Below are 26,383 nucleotides of genomic sequence, written 5' to 3'. Positions count from 1 at the left end.
AAGGTAGTTAAGATAGCTAGTCTGTTGGAAGATCGCTAAACGGTCTGGTAAGTTAGTCTTTTTAAAAATGCAGTTTTATTATTTTCTTAAATAGGACCAAAAAAATCTGCTAGCTTCTTTACGTTAGCTAACAAACCACCTAACCATTAGCGTTAGCTAATACGTGGAACTAATTAGCGTTAGCTAGCTGTTTGCGAATCGACAAATTTAGAACGAAATAGCTAGCTAATTTAGGTCTTCCTCAATTCCAAAGTTCATATGAAAAACTATCTAGGTTGGAGAGCTAACACTTTTCAGGGGTAATTTAGAAGAATGCTGTCTGACTTTATGGTAAAAGGTTTACTGTAAGGAAATAGCAAGTTCTTCCTCATTCGAATTCTAGTTAGCTAACCTACAGTATGGAAAGATCATTTAATTTCAAGCTGTTAGTACCTCCGCGAACAAATTTAGGTCAAATATCAGCCGTGAAACCCCAAGATTCTGGATTATTTGAGGACAGCATTAACAATAATCTTATGCCACCTAGACAGGTAAGTTAGCAGTCTGAAATAAAGATTGGTTAGCCACCATTCTTTACTTTAGGATAAGCGTTAACCAGACCTGACGTAAACTATATTTTCTTTTTAGGGTTATAACAAATGTTTTGATAAAGAGACAAGATTGCCACTTTCACATAAAAGTATGGTGTTACCTACAAAGTCCCCAAGAGCAGGTAAAGTTGTTGTTTTTTTATGTAGTTGAAATACTGTAAGCCTTTAAAATCTATAATAATAATTGTAATGGCTGGATATTGGCATAAATAATGATTGTAGTTTGGCACAAATATGAAATAATATACTTAAAACATTATTTGCTATATTCATAAAGAGCCAGCAAAGAAGATTGCAGTGATGCCAATGGAAAAGGAAGAGGTTCGTGCATGTGTTCATGCTTGTGTTCTGGTGATCTGGTATCAATATTGATTAAACTGAAAAATTGCAATACTGTAATACTCTCAGCAGTATGCTGATATAATGTACATAACTGTGACAGACATTAAGATCCAGCCAGCTGTATTCCAAACTGTTTGAAGAGGCTGAGAAAGTAAAATCTTGGAAATTGAAAATGGACTCTGAAATTTCACAAAAAGATAGAAAGATTCAGGAGAACAGAAAAACAATTGAAACTCAGCGCAAAGCCATTCAGGAACTTCAGGTATTTACGATTAGTTTTATTCATAAAGCACAGCCTAAAGATGAAAAAGGCAAATGGCAGTCCCTAATTTTAATGAATATTACAGTTATGTATTTGTTGCAGTTTGAAAATGAACATCTTAGTATGAAATTAGAGGAGCAACTTGATGAAAATGAAGATCAGAGAAATAAGTATGTACATCGTATTTTAAGTTAACTGAAAAAAAACTTTGCCATGCCTGTTTTTTAATCTTTTTTTTTTACTTGCAGAAATAATGCAACAAGGACTTTGTGCAATATTCTGAAGGATACATTTGAAAGGTCTACTGAGAAAATGAGCTTATGTACGTGACACTGAATAAGTATACTACCATGAAGTCATCACTTTGATGTGTAATTATAAATGATACATTATTAAACCTAGTATCTATTTTGTTCCTTTAGTTGAGGCTGAAAGAGAAGAAACACATGGTCTCTTCATGCAGAACCATGAAACCATTCAGGCAACTGTTCTTTTATGTACATTAATAAAAAAATAATAATTGGATGCTCTTTATCTTCAACCAGATATGATATAGAATTAAGCCTTGTCGTAGTCTTATAATAGAAAATGATAACATTGTTCTGGCTGGTTACTTTCTAAATTTCTGTTACCATATATATTTTTATAGAGAATGGTTACTGCATTTGAAAATCTTCGCATGCAAGCAGAGGCTGACCAGATAGAAATGTTGAGAGGTAAACTATAAAGAAATCTGAGGGCCAGTTTTCCAAATCAAAATAAATCCTAAATAATGAAATTTCAGTTTCTTTCTTTTTTTTCAGTTTTATAATGCAGTACACTCAAAAATACACCAGATGATTTGCATCACAGTCTAACCTTTTATTAATTTCTTCATATGTCTGCTTGCACATATCACACAGTTAGAGAAGGTTTTCAAAAGTCTGAGGACCTTAAATTGAGGTTTGAGAATGACTTTCACCTGAAAAAAGAGGAGGTATGCTGTGATACATATTAAGTCTTATATCTATTCACTAGAGAGCAGTACTGGCACTCTAAAGTATTTTTTATTAATGAAATCAGATTGCTGCCATTTTATCGGTCTGATGTTTATGAACTGAAGTAATATTTTTTGTTACATTTTATCTATTAAGTGTGTTTTGTTATTTTAAGATTTTCATACTTGAAGGAAAATTAAAGGAAAAAGAAGGTGATATTAAAGAACTTGTACTCAATCTCCAAGAGACCCAGCACTGCTTAAATGAACTTCAAGAAACAACAAGTACAATTGCACTCATAAATAGCATCTTACTAAACACCTCAATTTTTAATTGTGATTATTGAAATAAAGTGATTTCACCTGTGTAGGACAACAGCAGGAACTACTTCAAAAATTCAAACAAGAACAGGATACACTTGAGGCAAAACTGAAATGGGCAGAACATCTCAGAGAAGAAACTGAGGTTTATGCGAGTAGCTATTAATATTTTTACTGAGTCATTCAATTATCTGGCTCTTGGATCGCAAATCATTGCATTGTTAAGCATAAATTCAATGTTACCTGTTTTTTGTTTGTTTTTTCCATAGGAAAAGCAAAAAGCTTTAGCTTGCATATTTGAGCAAACAAAAGAGATTTATGTAAAGGACCTTCAAGAGAGAGATGCCAAACTTGAGAAAATAAATAATATCAAAGAGCAACTGGAACACCAATTTAAGGAGATGCAGGTGGCAAAAGAGTCTTTGGAATCCTCATTAACATCTATGAAAATGAGGTTGGTCGCCAAAGTCACATTATAAGTATTTATTGGCTATACAGCAGTGCACTTTATCACTTTATTATAACTTATAGCTGTACCAAATAGATTTCCATATGTTTTATAATCAGTTGTAGGTTGTAATACTCCATTTCTGTCAACACTATTGTACTTTGAAGTCAGAGGACTTGCCTATCAGGAGTCCTGTACCTTGTATACATTGTTATTGCATTTATTGGCCTCTTGTGTGACCAGTGACCACACTTTAACAAAAGGGTGGGTGATAGCTGATAAAGGTGATAAAATTAATTTGTGCAAACACTTATGAAGAGAACATAAGCTGATATAAATGCATGCATATATATATATATATATATATATATATATATATATATATATATATATATATATATATATATATATATGCATTTTGCTTTCACATCTGATGAAGGATCTCTGTCTGAAATGTTCTTTTTCTCTGGAAACTCTGTGTACTTTACAACAATTTTGAATGTGTGTGTGTGTATACACACAAACCTTTAGTAAAATTCACGGTGTTTTCAAAGATACACGTTCTGGACAGAGGTCCTTAATCAGCTGTGCATGCAGACTGCTTTATATAATCAGTTTATGCTCTGTTCATAAAGTGCACATATTAATACCATCCAGATATCCTCCAGCTCGCTCTCTCTCTCTCTCTCTCTCATATATATATATATATATAAAATGTTATCAAAACAATCTAATTATGTAAGAGCCCACTGGAAATATAGCACAACTGTGAAGAAAACAAAACAAGTTACCATAAGTTAACTTCTGAGTAATATCCATATTCTGTGAGTACTGAATAATGGACAGGCATGGATTAACATGCTTTTTCTGTTCTCTTTTACTGAATTGCCTTTTTTTGATAGGGTCAATGAACTTGAATCAGAGCTTTGCTTAATATCTGGTGAACTGAGCAAGAAAAACATAGAACTGGGTATGTAAATAGTGTCTAGGTAATCACTTCTTTTATTAGTAATAGGAAATTGAAGCTTTCTGAAGCAAAGAAGCTCTCTAACCAATTTATTTTAAAAATGGTTAATTAAAGCTTTCATTAGTGCACACTAGTGCCCCTATTAATCAAAACTAGAATGAAATATTGTGCTTGTGTGATTGGTGAATGAAAGTGACTGGAGTGCTTGTGTAACACTGTAACAATATAAATTCAAAAGGAACAATGTTTGCTCAACAGTTTGGCTAAGACCAGATGCCATGTAAGGTAGCAGGCTACACAGTCCTTCCCGATGTATTAATGATGCAATAGTGACACTGAATATTTGGAGCTTGCAGCTCCAAATACAACGCAGATTAATCTGTTTACACCTTATTTGGAAATATTTGTTCAAAATATTCACCAACTTGTGAATAACCTCTTTTCCTTGATTGTTCTATTTCCAGCAAGAAAGGAGAATGAATGGGTTATATTTACATAGAATGTTTCAAGGAATCCAAGGTTGCTTTACAATTGACACACACAGCTTTTACATCCAGTCATACTGGTCAGACGCAGCAGCCAATTGCACACAGCATACCCGCAACTGTAAAAAACCTCAGCTCCTTGGAGGACTGAATTGGGTGCAGGGAGGGAAGAGAGGACAACACCCACCAGCACCATTCACCACTGGGCATGCAGACACAATAATTCGTGCACTTGCTGACACTATGACAACTTTGATTACACACACACATAAGGACAATTTATTCAGGATGGCCAGTTTACCTAACCTCCATGTTTTTGAACTGGAGGAGGAAAATTCAAACATCAATCATGTAACTTCAACAAAATGATAGAAACATATGGACAATGCCTTGGGAAACATTGCTACATATTTTTTTGACACATGCTCTGAAGTTTCAGTGTCAGCATTACATCACTGCCTTTTATGCCATTGCTGCCTTTTATGCCTTAATGCAAAATTAATTATCCCCACACAGGAAAAATAAGAGAGGAGAAAGAGGAACGAGAACGTCAGATACAGACTTTGAAAGATGAGATGGTATGTAATATTCTCACCAAAGCATTTGTATTTTTTATGGTAACTGATCTAACTAAACTGATGATGTATGTCAATACTCTTATATAAAAGGACACAAATTCAGTTGCCATCAAGTCTTTAGAGGAAAAGGTAAAGGCAGATATGGGAAAAATTCTTCAGCTCACTGCAGAAAATGAGGAAAAACATGATGAAATAAGTGAACTGAAGGTAAAAGGAAAACCAACTGTTTTTATTCAGCATAAAAGTAGTGACTCAAAGTAAACTGAATGGATTCACACAGAATTTTTGTAATGTGGTGTGGAAATTGTTTTGTAATGTAATGGTGTGGAAATTTATATAGAGTTTGGACACATTTCATAGATTAACTGGGCCTATATATATATATACATACATATATATATATATATATATATATATATATATATATATATATATATATATATATATATAGTGTTAAATAGTATTTTATTTGTAAGTATATGGGAGAGGCAAAGATTTAAGTTCATTTATTTGATGTAAACTATAAATATAATTCCACATTATTTCATTATGTGATAAATCTTATACATTTTAATGTGTTTTTCTGTGAACACTTCAGATTTACAGTCTTGAAAATGCATTAATGTTTGGTGGTGCAGACCTAAAGAGTTTTCAGAACATATTTTTTGTAATTTTTCTATATACAGAAAAAACTGGAGATTACTTCTGATGAAAATAGGCACATGGTGGTATCCCTGGAACAGGCTATGAATGAAACAAAACAAATGAAGGAGTATGCTATTTTGAAAGAGGTAACACAATTTTTACTACTGTCAATTTCCAGAATAAAAAAAATATTTTACTGAATTACATTGTACTGTACTGTGATCTCTCTCAATCAGATTACACTTAAAGGTATTGAAGAGCAGTTATCAGAAGCAATGAAGAATAAAATAGAATCTTCCAATAATCTAAAACAATTGGAAAAGGATATAGAGTTACACAAGTAAGGAACAAATTAATGTATTGTGACAAACTTTATAATGGTTATGGTTAGAGTATATGAATACCTGAATCTATTATTGATGATCACCAAACGGTACATGTGTCTTGAGTGTTTAACTTTATCAGGAGTAATAAGTATTTTAAACAACCCCAAGTGCTTTGGATGAAATGGGACAACTGAGCTATTAGTTAGGTTGATAAAAATTATAGATGTAATACAATTTTGTATTTGGGTAATTTTTTTTATACATTCATAATAATATTAGCATAGAAATGCCCTTACATGAGAAACATATTGATAAATATTTGGAGTTTAATTCCAATAATAATAAACTAAAAATACGTATGAGGTTAAATCATGGACTAAAAATATCAGTCTGTACAAAAATTGAGACTGCTTCTATAATCCATCTGAAATGTTTTTTTGTGTCTTTTGGGCTCTCTAAAATAGTCATTTTACTATATAAATGTTAGGGAAATTCCCTGAATTAAGGAAATCTAAATTTCCCTAAATTTCTCTGGAAATATCCAACTCTGCAGGGAGAAATACAAGGTTTTATTGGAGAGGTTTAATCAACTTCAGCTTCAAAAAAACACTATTGAACAACAAGTTGAAGGTGGTGCTTCAGAAGCCAAGGTTCTTGAGTTGAGTCTGAAGGTGCATGATTTAAAATGACAAACTTGCTTATTCATGCATGTGAAGGGAGAAAGTTTGAAGAACCTAATATATAAATTATGTTTGTATGAATGTGTAACTATTACCACAGGAAAGTCAAGAAAATGGGGAAAAGATGAAAATTGATATACAGAGACTTGAGATGGAAAAATTGCAGCTGCAGTAAGATAGGATTTTTGACATTTGGTAGATGTTACACATTTGTGATTACATGATTTTGCCTCACTGTGAAAATGTAATCTCACAGAGCACAGTTGGAGGTACTTAGTTCAAAAATTAAGGAGCAACATCAAGAGAATGAGAATATTCAGAAACAGGTAGTTAGTAGTTTGCATTTTTCTGTGATGGACTATTAACTCATACGGTGGAAGAAAGGAAAATAATGTGTTGGGTAAATTGTTATTGTTATTAATTACTATTTTTAGTCATAAGTCATTCACATGCCTGTAATTGTACAAATGCATATTTCCTTTCCCTGAATGACCACCTCTCAGAACAAAAGCTCCCAGAGTGAACTGATGAAAAAAGAAAGACATATCAAAGCACTAGATCTAAAGGTAAAAATTAACCTAGACTTTGTATATGGACTGCATGTTTGAGTAAAGCCTTTTACTTGATGCCTTTGTGATTTTGTTCAGCTAACAAATCTGCAAAATAAGCTGGCAACCAAAACCAAGACTCAAGATGAAAACCTTAAAGAAGTAGGTGATACATGTTAAGTCATTTATTAAGTAGAAAGGTTGAATGCTATTTTTCTGTTATCCATAAGTGTACTTATGTATTTCAGAATAAAGGCCTGAAAAAACAGATAGCATTAGAGCATGAAAAAAGCTCTCAGTTCGAAGCAGAGGTTAGATGTGTTTTTAGAATTTCATATCATATGTAGTTTTTTCTTTTCCAAAATTTTCACAAGAAAGAGTAAACACATTTTATTATAATGATATTCATATTATTGTTATTCATGTTTTAAATGACAGATCGTACAAATGAAAGAGGAGTTGCAAAGCATGAAAGAATACCATAAAGAAGAACTTCAGAGAGTAGGTTCTGAGATGGAACACAAATCAATGTCAGAGACTCAATTAAGACTAGAGGTGATGCCTTTTGACTGTTCTCTGACTGTGAAGTCAGATCCTAATTGATATTTACCAAAAATATGTCTTACCAACAGTAATCTTTACCATTCTTTACCTTACCTTAACATATACATTAAGTGATTTAACAAATAATTCTGTAATCTTACATTCTCATGTAATAAAACTTTTCTGCAGGTGCAGAAACTAAAGCAGACAACAATGGAAGCCATGAAAATCAAAGAGGACACTGAAATCAAATGCCAGCAGAAGATAACTGACATGATTGCCTTAATGGAGAAACATAAAGTAAAAAATTTTTTACCGTTATTAATGAACAGCAGTTATTTTTTTAAATTAACAAACTGATATGTTTTCTTTTGAATAGCATGAATATGACAAAATTGTGGAAGAGAAGGATGCAGAACTGAACGAGAAAAGAATGCAGGAAGATGAAATTAGGGCCAATAAAACATCATTGGTAATGAGTTTTAATTTCTCATGCTTGAACTTTCAACTGTAGCTTTCAAATGGAGGAAACAGCAATTTTAGAATTAAATAGAATTAAAATAGGATAACTCTATTTTAAATAAACCCTTTTCCAGGAGCTGGAGCTGTCCAACCTCCTTCTTGAAAATGGGCAATTGAAACAACATCTTGAAAAGGTCAAAAAGGAAAAGGTAATCATTTTTTCTGCATTGTCATCAGTGAAGTGTTTCTTGACAAAATCATAACCTCATTGTGTATCTATAGGGAAATCTGCAACAGAAGGTAGAAGACCTGACCAAGATTCAGACATCTCAGAAGGACAGTTACATAGAGAAAGAGGTTTTCCTTCTCTTTTGCAGTAACATAATTGAAAATAAGAGAGATAAGGCATAGAGATAAGTTGCCCCTGCTGACTTAATAGTCATAATGTGTAGAGATATAAGGCATGTAATAATCCTTTTTTCTTTGATTTAGGAGTATCTGGAACAAAAAATTCTGGCCTTGAAGAAGCAAATCAAATGTCTAGAAAAAGACAAGTCTCAAAAAGTGATTTCTTTAAGATTTTCATTCTTAATTTAAATAATTTGTGATATTTTGGAAAGGTCATTAGTAATGAAATAAAATGTTTTATTTTCAGATATCTGAAATGACACACAAAATTGTGAAATGCTCTGAAATACAAGATGTTACTTCGACTAATATATCTATTTCAAAGGAGGCAGAAGTTGAAACTCCATCAAGAAATGCTTCGGCAACATCTATTGTAAGTTTTTATTTAATGTTTTTTGCTGATGATGATTAATCTAGTAGGATTTATGTGATTTTATTTAAATAAATGTATCTGTTTAAAAACAGAAATTGGGCGATAGTCTTCTTAAAACCCCATCTTGGACCTTGGAAACAAAAATAGGATTAACACCTCGTATAAGGGTGAGTAAATCTGCTCTATTCTCTTCAGGCTCAGAAGTACAAAGCATGCAGAATGAATAAGTAGGCAAATATATGCTTCAGTCTTTCAGAATACGCACACCACCATCAATAGAGAAAGAACCATGGAGGAAAAACTCCCTGGAGCTGGACCCAAAATCTGACAGCTCAGAGCAAAATGATATACTAGTAACTAGTTACGTTATTCACCTCCTTCATACTAATTAGACGGTTTAAATGGCTGATATTTTGCTATGCATTTTGTTTCCATTATTTGTCTTGTCAGAGTTTCTCTACAGTCCCTATAAAATCAAGGAAGCCTATACAGGCAAAAGAGACTGGAACTGAATGTCTGGGCCTATTTAAGAAGGTATAGAATAAGAGGGAATATATAGTGTTTACAAATTTATTATTTAACATCCAGGTTTTTTCTTTGACTAATGTGATGATCTTAAATTTGATATACTTAGGATGATATTCTGTTTATAGGTGCAGAATTCTGCTGTGTACAAGTCTCCAGGAGAAGCTCTAAAACTGGCAGCAATGAAGAGGATGCGGGATGCTGGCTGGACTACTATTACCAATTTGGATAAGAAAAAGAAAAAAGTAACCGATAAAATCTTTGCCTGACCATAGATTAACAGTACTGTGAATCAGTTACTAAATTCAGTTAATTTCAATGGAGAGACTAAATTTAATTGGGGGGAGGGAGGGAGGGAGAGAGACAGAGTGAGAGAGAGAGAGAGAGAGAGATGTAGAATTTACTAAAAGTATTGAGAGAGAGAGAGCTGTTGAAATGCTGTATTATATTTTTAAGTAGCATTCACTGTTACAGATGTTACAAGTTTAATGTGTTCCTCTTTCCATTAAATAAAAAATGTGAAGAATAAGATATTTAAAAAAAAAAATAAAAAAAAACACTTGCTGAGATTCTGTTTTCTAGTGTTTCCTGCTCAGTAATCCTTAATGTACAAATCTTAAATCTCATAGATTATGGATTTTGCATTTTGAAGTATAAAGTTGCCTAAGACTCTTATTCAGTCATGTTGAAGGTTTCAGAGGTGGTAGCCTTGAGTTCATGGTCTGTTTGCTGGTCATCTTGCAGGAACTCCAAACAGAACTCGGTGGGTGTGTAGGAAAATGTGGGCTGGTCTTCATCATTCAGTGCTGTCAATGTGGGGTTATAGACTTGAGAGCCATCGTAGAGCCCTCCTGAAATCACTAGCGTGTCATCTGCCACACCTGACTGATCACCTAAGAAAGTGTGTGTGCAATATTAGTATTTTATAATTTATTATTTGTTAATGTAAAATGGAAATAGGACTCACACAAATGTTTGTGTCGGGTCATATAGCGGAATATGGTTGCTCTTACCGGCATCATCATACAGAGGATGGTGAGAATACTGACACTTTTCTGTTTGGTCCTGCTGACTTTGTACACAAACTGCACCAGAACTATCACACCTAGTACAACGCTGAACAAAATGATCATGGATGTTTCTGAATTATTTAGGCCAGGACCTGCTTAAAAAGTTGAGCAGAATGTACATTGAATATAAAATCTTTATTTTTGTCTTTATCTTTAAAATATGACTGTATTATTACATTACAGTGGCAACATGGTGTTTTCCTTTTACCTCTAGTTTCATTGTTTTTTTTTTCCTGTCAAGTGTTATTTTTGTGTTTAAGTATGCTGGTGTGGTGTTGAATAAGCGCTCATTGCTAACATGCAGAGTGGTTACGGGAGAATGAGTATTGTGGCGGTAGTTCTTAATGCTGTTGCTGTGGGTTCAGAGGCAGACTGTTGCAATATTTTTGTCTGTGGTGAATGGAGTTATTTTAACTTGTATTCTTGGTCTGTGCTGCTGGGCTTGGCACTGTTGAGTACTGCATGGCATCAGAATTTGTAACGTTAGTACTGTGGTGAATCTCTGGGCTTGTTGAGTTGTTCACACTATGATTTGAAGTAGTTATATTGCCAGTAGTGTTTTGATCTGAATTATTAGATGATGCATTAGAAGTTTTACTTTCTGTAACATTCCCTTTTGTGCTGTTCCTGCTTGTGCTCCGTTTAATGAGAGTTAATGTTGGACTGGCAATTCTGGATAGAGCAAGGGAAGGCAAACTTAGGAGACCACATAGCACAAACAGATAACTGAACTTGTCCATTACTATTCAGATGTCCCTTGTGCCCTTTAAAAGTAACACACAAGAAATGTATCAATTTAGCAAAGGTACAAAGTTTATAGACAGCAGATATCACAACACATGAATATTTGTTGTAAATAGTAGACTGACTAATGTCACTACTCTAATTTTTTAGAATAGTCGCATCAGTGCTCTAAGTCTGCTTTATATAACATTTCTGGCAGGAAGTTTAAACCAGTGACTATTTATGTTACTGCATTTAAGTGTTTTTCCACTTTAGCACTGGATCTAGGAATTTTTGGCTGGGTTTGTTAAATAATAGGTACTTGAATTAAGATGACAGTCTGATACTCTGATGATTATATTCCACACAAGATGCATGTCTGCTATTCTGGTGATTATATTTCACACAAGGCATGTGTCTAAATCATGTCCAAAAATTTGACAGCCACACTGTCTGTCTAAACAGTTCTAAATAAAGATCTTAATATTTTTTCCATACATACAATCTTATTTTTTATACTACCACCAATTTAAACATTTTAATAAAAAAGTATAAATCTTACATCTTTGTCTCAGTAATGAAATGATTTACCTTTAGTTTCGTTTTTATGTAGTGCTAATAAAGAAGGATTTCACTTGTCTACTCACCTTATAGATGGAAGAAACTATAAATAATGAAACCAGGAACTGTGTTTTTCTACTATTGTTTTCCTTGTTCAGAAAGCTCTATTCATTGTCCACTCTGTAAAATGGAGTGCCTAACACTTGCCCTTACATCAAGCAGGTAAAAGGGAGTGCCTGCGTATGCTACTTCCTTATGGTCAGGTAGTCAAGGAAACAGGAACTGTCATACAGTATGCTTAGCCCCTGCATGTTTGCACTGCACTAGGTAGTCAAGGAAACAGGAACTGTCATACAGTATGCTTAGCCCCTGCATGTTTGCACTGCACTTGTGTAGCTGCTTGTTCCTCATCTGAGATCCAGAGCTCAGCATTTGTCCCATTGTCTTAGTACACATATAACACTTAAATAGATTTAATAGAATTAAATGGGTTTAATTTCATCATTATAAAACTGTACAGTTACTTAATTTGTAAATATTGCAAATTGTAAATAAAATACTCAGTACAAAAATACATACACTTTGTTGAGTTGAGCAATCAGTTGCTAACTAAGTGTTTGAGAGTTTCTTTACATTATTACATTTTTGCCTTTTTTGTGAAGTTTTTGTATAATAATTTGGTGTTTGGCTCCTTTTCCCAAAGGAAAATGCGTTAACTAGTTACAAAGATTTTTTCTGTGGCTTTTGCATCAGGGAAAAAGTTTGGAGTTCCAACAGATGAATATACAAACCAATATTTACTGTATTATGAATTTTAAAAAATAATAATTAAAAAAAGTCGTGCATCAGTGGAATCCTAGAGCTTGGTGATCTTATCTTGATCCTTCTCTTTTATATCCAGTTCCATATCACTAAAGTGTGGGTTGTCCAGTCCATAAGTATTGTCTGACTCTACCTTCTCAATCAAGTTTGAGTCAGGATTCTGTTCACAATAAATTTTGACAAGCACATTAGGTAAATTATCTTTGTAAAATCGAAGGGCATCCAGAGTACAGTACTGTTTCATATTTTAGTTATGTGGCATGTAAACACTGACTATATACATAGTCTGAGTTGATGAAAAAGTTATTGAGTTAAACAGATTCCTTTATGACAACCAATGTAGCTACAAATAAACTTGACAGGATGGTCTAAATCTACATATTATTTAGGTACTAATGATTTAGGTAATAATGTAATACTGTAACCAAATATATTTAAAGGATCTGTTATCAGAATTATGAAGCAAGTTCCAGATTCCAATTTTTATACTACGACAGAGAAACTTTACCTCAGTGTCTTTACTGCATCTAAAGCATATGAAGTCTCCCTTTTGGATAAACAGCTCTTGCCGTATCATCTCCTGTTTATTGCCCCCTAAGGAGAAACAACAGAACCTGCAAAGTTATTAAAACCTGAACCATCATCAGCCTCAGCTGTAAGAATTTACATACACCACTACTTTGTCAGTTTTAGTTAGCCGATATAGCCAATCTGTTGGCATACACACTTTGTGTTTGCAATCCTTTAGTCTTTTGTCAATAGCTTCTGAGCACAGGATTGCTATTAAAATAATTTTGGCAGATCACTCGTTTGTTGTTGTTACGTGTAGAAATCCCAATAACACCTTTGTGCCTGATAAACCTATACCAGCTCAAAATCGAGGTACAAGGAAGGTGTTTCTAATACAGTGGCTAGTTAATGCAAAAAGGAGTCTATCTCACCTGAGATGGTACTAATTATTAGCCCGATGGTCATGGTTGCCAGCATGCCCAGAGGACAGAAGTACAGGTAGGATAGAGAATACCAGGAGTTTGCAAGAACTGGTCTTACACTAGTGCATAGAGAAATTGACATTAACTTCTGCCAACTAGGGTACAGATCAGATATATTTCAGTACTGAAAAAGAAAGAAAAATGATTTAATTGCACAATTTCACTGGTGTTGAAATTCATTTAGCAGTTAACATCCAAAAAATAGGTCATTTTATCTTGCCTTGGGTCTGAGGTTGGTAGGACTGAGCTGGACCATGCTGGCAGTGCAGTAGTTATATTTATCTCATCAGCATCACATCCAGCTACACTGAGGGGCAGTGGTTTGGTCTTAGTGGGTAGAGGAGGGTACACCTGAGCACCAATGCCTACCCACAGTGTTATTATCAGTCCTGTGATCAAGCCAACCAGACCTCCCTGGAGAGAACACCCAAGAGAACATTTTTCTTCTGATAGGAGATTCATCAGAACAAAGGGATTATTTCAAGTTTTTTGGGGTTTTTTGCTGAACTGCTACTGCTTTTGTCTGTTAATTAAATTATGTGATTATGAATATAATTATTGTGTTGTCTTATTGTGTGATAGGAAGCATCTCTAAGTTGTACAACAGTTTTAACAAGAACATATAAGATTGAAACCTTACAGTGGAATTAGCGCAGCGGAAAAACATGCCCATTAGAAACAGGCCCAGGAGAGGTCCACTAATTATACCAAATATGGACAAAGCAGCCTGCAGGCAGAATAGATCAGATAAAACATACAGTATGTCACAGGCAGGTATGATTGCTTGTCAGTGCAAGGATCTTGGGTTCGTGTCCCTATCTGAGTTTCCATGTTTTCCCCATGTCTGTGGGTTTCCTCCAAGGTCTCTGGTTTCTTCCCACAGTTAGGTCAACTGGCTATCCTAAATAAATTGTGTGCATGTGTGTGTATAATCTTGTCCTGCTATAAGTGTATGTGAATGATTATGTGTCTGTTATGTGCCCAGTGGTGGATGGTGCTTTGTCCTGGGTGTTATCCTCTCTCCCCTCCCTGCACCCGATTCAGTCCTCCACCAGTGGGCTGAAGTTTCCAATTGAGAGCACAGTGCCGCTTTTGACCAGCATGTGACTGGATGTAAAAGCTGTGTGTGTTAATTGTAAAGCAACCTTAGGTTCCTTGAATAGCACTATATAAACAGAACTTCATTCATTCATTAAAATTAATAGCCTGCAGGAGGTGCTGTCTACCACTTAACTGAGAGACCCTGACGCAGGACCTATTTATGTCTGTGTAATTTACTGTTATGTGCAATATTAATTGTGGACACTAGATGGTCATGGTAACAAATATGTATTTGTTACATTCAGTAATGCAAGCACACTTGTAGGGAAAATGTTCTACCTGCAATATACCCCCCATTAGGGAAGCAATGGCTGCCATAGCAATGCACAATCCCCCAAAGAACACACCTACAACACACCATAAAAGAAATTAATAACACAAAATTTGAGAATTTTGTCACAAATTACTGAGTAAAGCTAGAATGGATAAAGTTAAATATGGGGGGTGGGGAGGCAGGAATAAAAGTGGCTCTGAGCTGTTAACAGAAGCTATAATCAAAACCATCCGACAGTGTCTCCCATCTATTTATTTTCAGCTTTTGCCACAGCTGGATAGCTACTAACTACAATCTTGGGAAGGACTGTGTTTGCACCTGAGTAGAGCCAAGTTTCTAGGAAGAGGTTATGAGAAGGATTCATTATTACTTGTAATGCATGTAGTTACACTGAAATGAGCTAAAAACCTTAAAAGGTGTATTTAAGTTAACGGAAAATGTGGATGAGGTTCCTCAGACTACAATAACCATGACCACTTTTATAGCAGAAATGCATACAATCATGGATCCAACTCATGGCAGTGTCCATTAAGTGCAACTGTCCATCAGCGGTTATTTGTAATTGGAATGTCACTGTTGAGTGTCATTAACTTCAATGATTCAAGAGCTGGTCTGCTCTTGATGTGTGGTTAAGATGACATACAGCTGTGAGTTAATAAACTGTGGTTGCACTGAAACTCACTCAGTCCCATGTTAATCCAGGATACCTGTTTCTCCATTAGGCTAGGCCACATAGGCTTCACAAAGTCCTCCACAGTGACTGCCACCAGAGCGTTAATGCTGGATGACACAGTACTGAGACATAACGATTAGCCAATTACTGACAAATCTACAGCAATTTGACATTTTTTAGAGTCATTAAATGAGTGATCATTATTCTTTAACTAAATATAGATTTTTTTTATCCCTCACCTCAATGTTCCACTGTATGCAGCTGCAACAAACAATCCAGGAACACCTGGATATTCTGCTAGAATGTCCATCACCAGGTATGGCAGCAGCTGGCATATAAAACACAAATAAGGGATAATTTAAAAGTAACCAATAGTTAAAATTAACCAAATTAAAATAATATTATCTGCATTTTTGTATAGCGAACTTTACCTGGTCTGAAGCACCAACATCTTTGTTAGTAAGAGGATCACAGTCTTTATAGATGGAGTACATGGTGAGGCCAGTGAACATGGCTAAGCTCACAGTGACCCATAATCCGACCATGTTCACATACAGAGACCTACATCAAGACACAGAAAAAGAACAATACATGAATTCAAGCATTACATTTTCTTATAGGTTTCAATGTTGGGATTGGGGAGGACTGAACTGGGCATAGATTGTTGCTCTGACTGTATACTTACATTTTAGCATGAGTCATAGTTCGACAGGAAATATAGCGTTGCACCTGTGATTGGTTAATGGCATACATTGATGTCCACATCACACTGCCACCAACAACAATAGTCCAAAAACTGTGCCGCCTCAAAGGATCTGGATCAAAACTGGAAATATATTTGCATAGTTAATTTATGTTAGTAGACCACCAGCTATCCACATAATTCATTAGACCAGACAATGCTCCATGGTCCAATTCTGATACTCACATGCGCATTCATGCTCTGTTCACATGGAGGTGTTTTCTGTGGTAGACAGGGTTCAGCATGGGCATTCTGATTATTGGGAGCTACTAACGACTGCTTACCAGGAACACCCCGCAATACCTGCCATTTTTGAGATGTTCTGGCCCAGTCATCTAGCCATATGGCCTTAGTCAGAGTCACTTATTTCCATACACTTGCCTATTATTCCTGCATCAACTGCAAGAAATGACTGTTCACTTGCTGTCTGTTGTATTCCATGCCTTGACAGGTGCCATTAGGTGCACAGTTGCAAGATAATCATTGTTATTTACTTCACCTGTCAGTGGTTTTAATATTGTGGCTGATTTTATATATATATATATATATGTATATATATATATATATATATATATATATATATATATATATATATATATATATATATATATATAAAATGTGTGTGTGACTAATGTGCAACATACCTGTACTTGCAATCAGTGACTTACCTAAAAGTGTCTAGGCGTCCACCTTTATAGTTGTCATCCCAGATTCTTCCAAAGCCTCCTTGGAGCACAGCCCCTTGAGTGATGACCGCCATAAAGCCAGAGAGCATAATCACCATCTGGAAAACATCTGTCCATATCACCGCTTTCAGACCTCCCTGTTAGGAAGAGCACACTGAGTTACACATGCCACCCTATGATCAGACAGATTTTACATTTTATTGCTTTGAGGTCTATTCCATTTCAGTCCATTCAATGAAACATATATTTACACAGAAATAAATAAGTATATAGTTGTATGGAGTTGATGTATGCTGAATAAAGCTGTATTTAGAGCATTTTCGGCTGGGCGCCCTCCGTGGTGGAAATAATTTTTAATATAAACATTTTTAATCAGTAGTACTCAATAACTAATTATTTTTAGTATACGTGTGTAATATATAAAATATATTAGGGGAATTAGCTTCAATAGGTTCATTTCCTCTCTCTCTTCGCCCAGTCAGAGAAGCAGCACAGCCATGGATGACACAAGATACTCATATAGTGACATAAACTTAGCCAATCAGCGTCCTCGAACCTAATGTCTAAACTAAATATAAGCGCGCTTAATTTATCGCCCCAAGTGGAGTAGGGACATGTGATTTTGCTGGCAGCGCTGTGTGGAATGCATAGGATCTCTTCTCCAAAATCCAATTGAGTGCGTTTGGTGTATAAACTAAATTTCTGAGTATCTTGCTAAGATGTCTAGCAAACTAACGCAAGTCAGGTTGTAACTATATTGTGTATTTTGCGGTTATTTTTCGTCTATAGTATCACTGAACTCGCTACGCTAGTGAAACTTAGTTAACTGTTAGCTAGCGTTAACTTGGTTTGTTATTTGTTTAACAGTTTGTGCTGCTAATTTAGCGGTTCTGGTTAGTTAAGATAGCCAGCGTTCGCTAACTGTTAGCTAGGTAGCTTTAGTAGCTTGCGAACATTTAGCTGGCTAGCTGTGTGTTTTACTGGAACTAAGCTAAAATGAACTGGCTTTATAGCTGCGAAGCTTAGGCATTTGTAATGTGTGAGTAGGCGCTTTCGTTTTGATACCTAATTTATAGCAATATGTAAGGCCACTGCACTTTTAAAATGTAAGCTTTCTATTTGTTTAAAATTGGGTCCTTTAGTTAACAAAATATTCAAATGTTTTTCAATGTGAACGTTAATAAAAACAGCCTCACCTCAAATTTTAAAAAGTACAAACTATAAAATTCTTGACTCCCAAGAGTTTTTAAAGTTGCTCTTACAAAAGTGTGGAAGCCACAAACGTAATCTACGCATCTTGCATAAAACAATCTCTAATAACAGTCTTCTTTGTGGCAAAAGACGTCATCCAGCAATATCTGGATCTCAAGAAATTCCTAATTTTAATAAGGGCTAATATTACTGTTTGTTTGAACATGTAACGACGCATATTGTACTTTCTGTCTGAGCACGTTAGAGCTGCAACTAATGATAATAGTCATTACCCTGTTCATTTTAATGCCGGTTAAACAATTACTGGCTATTCCACAGAGCACTAGTAGTTTGTTGTTGAAACGGACTGTGTCACCAACAGCCCCGCCTAGAACGTTTTTCGCCAGCTGCCACAGATTAAGAGGAAGATTAAACCAAATTAACGATCTGACCTTAAGCAATTTATTGGAAACGTTGTTACTAACCAGAGTGCAATAGACAATGCAGACAACCCCTGTGGCTACCAGCACACCCCAGAGGTCCAGACCGGTGACTGCAATTGAATCACCAGTGCAAGTCATAACCTCATTTGAATACTTGCATAACACTTTAATTTGCCATATATAACTATGTATTTCTCAATATGAGCTTCTGATGAGTTCTTAAGACACCGAGACAGTTATCTTTTTAGCAGTCAGTAGTGATAGAAAAACAAACTTGGCTGTGTAGCTATCATATATGCTGCAGATATTCTACAGTAGTTTACAAGGTGTTATTACTGCTACTACTACTATTTTAGCTGTTAAAATACTTTGTAGCTGTTTGTAATGATGTCAAATGAGCTAACAGAAACATTGTTTATGAGCTGACCTTAAATGAGTTTAAAGAAGTAGTTTTCCTGAGTGCTGAAAACTATCTGGGGGCCAAATACTTAAGTTCTTGGACTCAGACATCTGAACCCTACTCTATTTTTTTTTATTTTGAGAGATTTTTTGTCTAATGAGAGACATGGGAGTTGTACTGTGGAACAGGACTTACTTTGATTTAGTGCAAGAGCAGGGGCATAGATGACCATGCCTGTGTACAAAGCCTAATGGAAACAATGACTTCCATTAGATAATTAGTCATGAACCACTGTGGTCTATATTTATGAAAGCAGTACTTGTGCTAATTACTGTATATACTAGAATGTAAAACTGCAACTGAAGTCTTTTTCCACTTAGGCTTTTCCCATTTAGATATAATCAAAATTAGTTTTTAAGTATGTATGATTATTAATGAGGCAGGAAAGTATTTTCCAAGAGTGATGATATAAAAACCCAACTCACTGTCTGGACTATGTACATAGATGTTCCAATCACTCGAATAAGTTTATTGAAACGCATCTCCAAGTACTGCAAAACAAAATCATTTTGAAAATCATGGGTCAAATTACATGTGGTTACTGTCTGGCCTCAATGTCTCCAGTTCATATCATTCAACATGAATAAATTAAAATGAAAGCCTCTCTGATCTGTAAAGAAACCCATCATATAATATTATTCAATGAATGTACTACTTTCACACAATACCCTAAAATTCCTCTTATAACACTGAGAATCAACGGTAACGCACTACAGTTTACTTCAGCTTAGTGATTTATTTCCAAAAGTTTGACCCAAATGGAAGTATCTGTAGGCAAATCAACTGCCCTTGTGATCACCCAACCCATGCTGGTTGTCGCCTAGCTTCATTTCCCCCTGTGTGGGGCAGCTATTACCTCGTATGTGCTAGTGATGCCCAGACGGTAGAAAAGGGGTACGAAGATCTCCGCGCTGATGGTGGACATGATGGTGTAGGAAAAGGCGAAAAGCCAGAATGGAGTGCCGTAGATGTATGCCTCAGATGGAGTGCCTATCACAGTAATCCCTGACATGAAGCTGGCGGTGAGTGACATGGCGACTGGCACAGCTGTCATTTGCCTCCCACCCAGTAGAAACTCGGTACTGCTGCTCCCCTTACGTCCACGGATGGCCTGGAAGAGGCCAATGACGGCTGCTCCCAGGACCATGGCAGCAAACACCACATAGTCCCAGACAGAGAAGATAGCCACAGCACCTCCACCCACAGGCATAGCTCGTGAATGGTGAATAGCTACAAACTCAACACTAAAGCTTTCAAAATCCACTTTTCAGCTGTTGAATACAAACTCGGTTTCTCTCAGGTTATATATTAACCAGATGTGGTGTGCTTTCTTTGGTGTTTTGCTGTTAAGTGTTTTAGCACCCAAAAAGTTAATGGACATTTCAGTTTAAATCAAACAAAATCCATCCAATGGAGATGAAAGTCAAAGAAATCCTCATAGCATACTACTGATTACAAGTGGTATCCAGTAAATCTGGTCAACATCTCTATCGTATAAAGAGAAATTGCAGGTAAATGTATCTGTTGCAGTTCAATGTGCTAAAGAAATACTAGGGTCTATTGTCCTGCAAAGCAATTCAAGTTAATGATCGCTGAAAGGCAGCAGTTCTGTTTGACTGCAATGATCTCCACTGAAAAGATTTTATATCCAGGTTTGTGGGTTTGGCAGGATTGATGGTGGGACAAATATAATGTCTCAACAGTGTTCAAATAACAAAACATTCTGTTTAAGGAGGTGCCTAATATTTGTTCATGTTGCCTTTGCTGTGATGCTCAGTCAGCTCTTTCCAGCTCATGTGTGATAAGAGTGAGCACATCAAGATCACTCCTACAAGTCATTCACAAGAATATCTATGTAACTATAACACAAAGTTCAACCAACAGATAACAGAATAACTCTTATAAAAGATTCCCATAAACTTTTTTTCCACTATTGTACTTTCAAAGTATGATTAATTCTAGGAGAGTAGTTCATTATTTGCAGAAATGACACGCAACTACCCTAAAAGCTGACCAAATGACATACGGATACTCCAAAACACAGCTGACCAAATGATGTGAGTATTCATAAATATATACTGTATAACAATGTCCAGGCCATAACCTTGTTTGTTTGCAACTATTATAACATGTACACTGTTACAATAAACTGATATTTTCCTTAATATAATTTCTGCATGGGTACACAAATTCTTCTTTAGCCATTGATTACAGCTTCCATTTAAGAAAAGATGCTACTTCAGATGGCAGCCCTAGGGAGGTTATCAACCAGTCAACTACATGGACATGTCACATTCACTAAATACTAGCTTACTAGATACTTGCTTTAAAAAAACCTTCCTTCCCATACAGGTGTGCAGGGAACCCCTATACTGCTTTTATGCCCATATACTTCTCAGTAAGATGCTGTACATTGTTTTTCCCTTTTATAGATAAAAAGGGAACCTTTTAATTATGTTTTTTAAGACTATGTTACTTTATTTTCATTATTTCTATTCACATGCAACACCACCAATTGCAAAAGACAATTTTATTGTACTTGTACAATGACAATAAAGACATTCTGTTCTATATTGTATTCTATTCTTCTTTTAGATGGCTTTAAAGTCCTAAAATACTGCTCCTTAATCAGCCCTCAACTTGCTAAACAAATTAGAAACTTGATTGCTATGTTTATAAATGACCTTAATTCTCTCTATAGTATTTAGAATTTATGACTTTTTTAAAGAGTAGTAAACTCCCTCATGCTGCTTGGAAATGCATAGCTAATAACTCACCAACTAACTGTCTGTGTTAGGTTTCCTATAAGTTTTCCTAGAATTAGAAGGTAAGTGCAATTCATTAACATTGTGCTGAAATTTCTGACTACTTTAAGTAAATCAGAAACATTTGAAAGTATTCCATGTAGTTAAAACCTGACAGAAACAAGATAGGAACAAATAATTATTAACATTATGTAAACTGTTTGTTATGCCCCTGACTGCTCATTTTTTGCTATACACCTTTAGCTTTGGGTTCTTTTATTCCATACTCCACCTGGCTGAGTTATTCAAATTACTCAGTGTTGCTGTTATGGCCATGCTGCCTAGACAGGAGTCATAACACTGATGTGTTATGGTTGCTGGTTGAAGCCCCACCACTGCCAGGTTTCCACTGTTTGGCCCCTGAGCAAGAGAGAGAGAGAGAGAGAGAGAGAGAGAGAGAGAGAGAGAGAGAGAGAGAGAGAGAGAGAGAGAGAGAGAGATATATATATATATATATATATATATATATATATAAAGAAGTAGGCTATGAAAATTCTGTGGATATCAGTTAAACATTTCTTCTTAGTCAATACAAAATATGTTATATGTAAATATATGGCAATAACTAGAAAGATCTGCTTACTGCAGTACCACTTTTCATTATCGCTCTGATCAGTATTGCTTTGAAGGTTTGTATTTCATGTTGATTGACAGATATGTTTCAGGCTGATTGACAGATACATTTGCTCTGCTGGGTGTGTCAAATTTGTGTCTTCTGAGGTCTTTGAATAGAGTTTGGATTTGGAATGTGTACAGTTGCACTTGTTCAAACATTCATAAAATAACAACGCCACAGATCATACATATAATACATTAGCATGAATGAGAGGTTAATCATTTACACTCTAAAAACATCTTTCTTAACAGTAGTGATGTGGTATCCAGGATGCAAAGTAAAGTTTTACAACATTACAGCCAAAAAAGGACCTTTTGAGCACTCAAGGTATAAATCACTGATGCTATTGTGTAAGATATTCAACCACATGCTGCAAGAGCAATGTCCTCCTTCAGTTGCAGTATAATCTGTAAACTAACAGAATATTATGGCTGAAGGATATGGCATCTCTATTAGGTATGATATTGCAAAATGGTTATAACTGTTGACCCATTTAATGTTTCTTGAATAAGCAAAAGAATAAAAAGGTTTCATGTCAATATATACTGTATATATACTCTATACTCAATATATATACTCATATACTCTATCAATAGCCAATCTAGCCAGCCTATTTTATTTATTGTGTGACTGCCTTGTTTCTGTAATGTGACGAATCAATAGACACTAATAACCATCTTGAATAATTTTATTTCCTAAAAAAAAAGAAAGAAAAAAAACTGCATCATGACCTTCTGCAGTGCTGTCTTACGTAAAAGCATAACCAGGACAACAACTGATCATGGTATTGGTACTGATCTGGTCACTCATGAATATGAACACAGGAAGTTCCCGCAGGCCCTTTGGCATGACCTAGTGGTGTGTGCACTGAGGGCACAGAGACTGGGTTCAGAGGCAGTAGTTTTATTAATATCCTGCTAGAGATAGGAGATAAGGAGAACGTGGGATTAGGTGGAATTAGAGTGACCGTATAAGAACAGAACCCTGTCAGCATCAGTAAGCATCTGGCTGCGCAAGTCAACCAGGTAAGGCAAAGAGCTTCTGATTTTGTCTAACATGGAACACAAAACTTTGACAAAAAGAAATGCAGCTTTAAAAGGCTAAAGAACACAACGTAGTACTGCATGCAAGTAAAGAACAAAAGACCTTGTAATAGTTTGCAGGGGTAATCATAAACCTGTTTGAAGCATATATTTAAGTTACACTGTGCCGAGTTCTAAACTTGAACAATAACCACTATTTCACTGCAGGATTACCCAATCTCCAGGGTTGATAGACTGCTAGAGGTGTGATGCCTGGTCTGGTGTTAGTGACTAGTATACTAGGCCTTCTCGTAAAGATGGCCATGCCTATGTGCATCCCAACAGCATACACTCTGTACATAGAGAAGCCAGAGTGTGACTACTGTGTGGCTGTGAACACCACCATCTGTATGGGCTTCTGTTTTTCCAGGGTAAGGAATCTGCTTATTACAAACAGAAAGAGAGAAAACCTGCAGAGCAAAAATAACTTATCAGTATACACGCACAAGGTTGCATATAATCCTCTAGAAAAAAAAACAGGCCAAGAATGTTCCTAAAACAGCGATAAGATTATCCGAAACTTCTGCAAGAAACTGATATCACCGATATGACATCTCCAAAAAAAAAAAAGAAATTATTTGAACAGCGGTTAGTGGTGTGGAAGAAACCGTTTTTACTTGATTCCTTGGTAACACACGCTTTTATCTTATTTTTTTTAAACCTGTTCCGTATACCGCAGGACAGTAATATAAAGGAGCTGGTTGGGCCACGCTTCCTGATCCAGAGAAGCTGCACCTATGAGGAGGTGGAGTACCGCACCGCTGTTCTCCCTGCCTGCGCGCCGCACGCAGATCCTCACTTCACCTACCCCGTTGCTGGCCGCTGCCACTGCAGCACGTGTAACACGCGCAGTGACGAGTGTGTCCACAAAGCCGGCCATGCAGCAGCCAAATGCTCTAAGCCGGTACGACATTTGTACGCCGACCCTGCGGCGAGTGACCACACCCAGCTGTTTGAGTAATACTTTTTGAGTGACACTGTTATTGCAGTAAATTTCTCATTTGGGCGTCAGCCTGCACCCCGGAAGCCTAAATCTGTGTGTGTGTGGGGGGGTGTGCCAGATCTGTGCATGTAATAAAAAGAGATGTAATAAAAGCATTCTTGTATGTAGTCAACGGTGCTTTTATTGGGCAGCTACTGGTCTTTTATGGGAAATGGTACTCCATAATCATTATGGCATAATGGGCTTTTATCGTCAAACTGCTTGCCCTGATGACCTTGATAACTGTGACTAAGGGGCCAGAAGCTAGTGCAAAGCATGAGTGAGCTTTTATCAGTTTGCTCTGTTTTGTATGTACTGCTTTTTACTGCATAGCGGTAGAACACACAGAAAGACCCTGTGTACAACTGGGTTTAGATTAACACAAACTGGATAAAATGCTGCAGATAGTACATACTAATTTAAATGAATTACACACCATGAGAAGCACTCCTCCAAATTACAAGAAAATTACAAGTGGTCATAGCGTGAGCAGTGTCACAGAGTTATGGATTTATTACTATTATACCATGAAATAATATTTTCTACTCACATAATGGAGGGATTCATATATTTATATGTGTTATTTATTTTTAGTTAATATTATCCTAGTGATAATTATCCTGTGTGATGTTTTTAATAAGTACTTTAACATGACTAAAGAGCATCACCAAGGCAAGGGGTGCAGTTGTGTGTATTTCCATGATCACCCAGTAGATACATTATAACAAAGGAACAGCTGTGGTTTATTTGTGTACTACCAGCTCAGTGAAAGTTCTGTAGGAAAAGACTCTCACAGTGTTACTGAAAGTTATTTATTTATTTGTGTGTTTTTGTGTGTGTTTGTGGGTTTGTTTGTTTTGTTTTGTTTTTTTGTTTGTGTGTGTGTGTGTGTGTGTGTGTGTGTGTGTGTGTGTGTGTGTGTGTGTGTTTTCTAAATCCACAGACCAATTTACAAAAGGTGTTGTACCTTTTCAGGCTAGATTTACACTGGAATTTAGCAGAAATGCTTACCTAGAGTTACTTACAAAAGTGATTAGTTGTCTACTCAGTATCATTAGGTAGCGCAAAAATGTTAGTGTTGAAAAATATCTTTAATAACCCAAGATACTGCCAGAAACAAAAGTCAGTTCTGCATAGATATAACACACTCTAATCCAATTCTATAAAATATGAGACAACTGCGAGACAGTAACCTATTTGTTACATTACTATCCGCTCATACTAATGTTAAAAAAACAAAAATTCGATCACTGTAAAATTCCAGCATTAACATTATGGCATTATAAATATAATGCAGCCTAATTAATAAATGTTTCTACAGTTTCACTGTCTTTCTACTACCTAAATTCTGCATTTTGTCAATTAGTAAATTAGTAAGGCATTTCTATCATTTCTTTCTGAATTCTCCAGAGACAGATTAGTTCAGTCATGGTTGTTCCTGAAGCTTCCTCTCTTCTAACGGAAGTCATACATCATAGTTAGGATTCATGAAAGAATTATTTTCATAACGTTTACGTTACGTTACGTTTAAAGAAAGAGATTGTTTAGAGATTAAAAGCAATTATTTAAAACTTCATATTAATGCAAATTGGGTATATCACACTTTTAATCTGCAAAATAAAGGCATGATTTGTAAAAGTAAAAATGTTAAAAGCGTAGATTACTAGTGCCTGAGTCATTTT

The 26,383-nt window shown here is 35.6% G+C and overlaps 3 protein-coding genes and 1 long non-coding RNA gene across 4 annotated transcripts; 2 read left to right on the top strand and 2 right to left on the bottom strand.

The window, feature by feature from the left end:
- Positions 1-398: 398 nt before the first annotated feature.
- sycp1 (synaptonemal complex protein 1) lies at positions 399-10,101 on the top strand. Its single transcript, XM_081717083.1, has 33 exons — positions 399-530; positions 628-712; positions 868-911; positions 1,033-1,194; positions 1,297-1,364; positions 1,443-1,516; positions 1,617-1,675; positions 1,844-1,910; positions 2,097-2,170; positions 2,347-2,455; positions 2,542-2,636; positions 2,761-2,945; positions 3,842-3,909; positions 4,908-4,969; positions 5,060-5,176; positions 5,656-5,760; positions 5,851-5,954; positions 6,494-6,611; positions 6,721-6,791; positions 6,877-6,970; positions 7,124-7,186; positions 7,268-7,330; positions 7,417-7,479; positions 7,607-7,723; positions 7,901-8,011; positions 8,091-8,183; positions 8,308-8,382; positions 8,456-8,530; positions 8,666-8,737; positions 9,047-9,121; positions 9,203-9,307; positions 9,405-9,488; positions 9,614-10,101. The coding sequence occupies exons 1-33, from the start codon at positions 399-401 to the stop codon at positions 9,746-9,748; spliced, it is 3,024 nt and encodes a 1,007-aa protein (XP_081573209.1). The 3' UTR covers positions 9,749-10,101.
- A 132-nt stretch (positions 10,102-10,233) lies between these two features.
- On the bottom strand, positions 10,234-12,060 carry LOC145658767 (uncharacterized). The gene is made up of 3 exons (XR_014124628.1): positions 11,920-12,060; positions 10,493-11,313; positions 10,234-10,372 (listed from the first exon to the last, which is right to left on the bottom strand). It is a non-coding gene; the product is annotated as an uncharacterized LOC145658767 (long non-coding RNA).
- Positions 12,061-12,325: 265 nt separating this feature from the next.
- Positions 12,326-20,793, bottom strand: slc5a8l (solute carrier family 5 member 8, like). The gene is made up of 15 exons (XM_027019210.3): positions 20,074-20,793; positions 19,643-19,708; positions 19,353-19,404; positions 18,800-18,867; positions 17,106-17,260; positions 16,381-16,521; positions 16,127-16,256; positions 15,935-16,023; positions 15,705-15,817; positions 15,028-15,095; positions 14,288-14,374; positions 13,868-14,061; positions 13,597-13,706; positions 13,164-13,249; positions 12,326-12,815 (listed from the first exon to the last, which is right to left on the bottom strand). The coding sequence occupies exons 1-15, from the start codon at positions 20,425-20,427 to the stop codon at positions 12,690-12,692; spliced, it is 1,839 nt and encodes a 612-aa protein (XP_026875011.2). The 5' UTR covers positions 20,428-20,793; the 3' UTR covers positions 12,326-12,689.
- Positions 20,794-23,553: 2,760 nt separating this feature from the next.
- tshba (thyroid stimulating hormone subunit beta a) lies at positions 23,554-24,829 on the top strand. The gene is made up of 3 exons (XM_027019208.3): positions 23,554-23,662; positions 23,888-24,090; positions 24,399-24,829. The coding sequence occupies exons 2-3, from the start codon at positions 23,929-23,931 to the stop codon at positions 24,678-24,680; spliced, it is 444 nt and encodes a 147-aa protein (XP_026875009.1). The 5' UTR covers positions 23,554-23,662; positions 23,888-23,928; the 3' UTR covers positions 24,681-24,829.
- The last annotated feature ends 1,554 nt before the right edge of the window (positions 24,830-26,383 follow it).

This window comes from Electrophorus electricus, chromosome 7 (genome assembly GCF_041902795.1).
Source record: "Electrophorus electricus isolate QZ-2024a chromosome 7, ASM4190279v1, whole genome shotgun sequence".
NCBI classification, from domain to species: Eukaryota; Metazoa; Chordata; class Actinopteri; order Gymnotiformes; family Gymnotidae; genus Electrophorus; species Electrophorus electricus.
Note: the sequence above shows the minus strand (reverse complement) of the source record. Positions and strands in the feature narration are given on the sequence as shown.

Bases quoted from the DNA above. Each gene is read 5' to 3' on its own strand.
- slc5a8l (XM_027019210.3), bottom strand. From the start codon at position 20,427: ATGCCTGTGGGTGGAGGTGCTGTGGCTATCTTCTCTGTCTGGGACTAT. The intron at 19,709-20,073 runs GTAATAGCTGCC...TTTGTTTTGCAG, and splicing joins GCATCACTAGCACATACGAG to TACTTGGAGATGCGTTTCAA. The intron at 16,024-16,126 runs GTAAAGTTCGCT...TTTATATGCCAG, and splicing joins ATGTTGGTGCTTCAGACCAG to CTGCTGCCATACCTGGTGAT.
- sycp1 (XM_081717083.1), top strand. From the start codon at position 399: ATGGAAAGATCATTTAATTTCAAGCTGTTAGTACCTCCGCGAACAAAT. The intron at 1,517-1,616 runs GTACGTGACACT...TTGTTCCTTTAG, and splicing joins TACTGAGAAAATGAGCTTAT to TTGAGGCTGAAAGAGAAGAA. The intron at 9,489-9,613 runs GTATAGAATAAG...TTATAGGTGCAG, and splicing joins GTCTGGGCCTATTTAAGAAG to AATTCTGCTGTGTACAAGTC.
- tshba (XM_027019208.3), top strand. From the start codon at position 23,929: ATGCCTGGTCTGGTGTTAGTGACTAGTATACTAGGCCTTCTCGTAAAG. The intron at 24,091-24,398 runs GTAAGGAATCTG...CGTATACCGCAG, and splicing joins TGGGCTTCTGTTTTTCCAGG to GACAGTAATATAAAGGAGCT.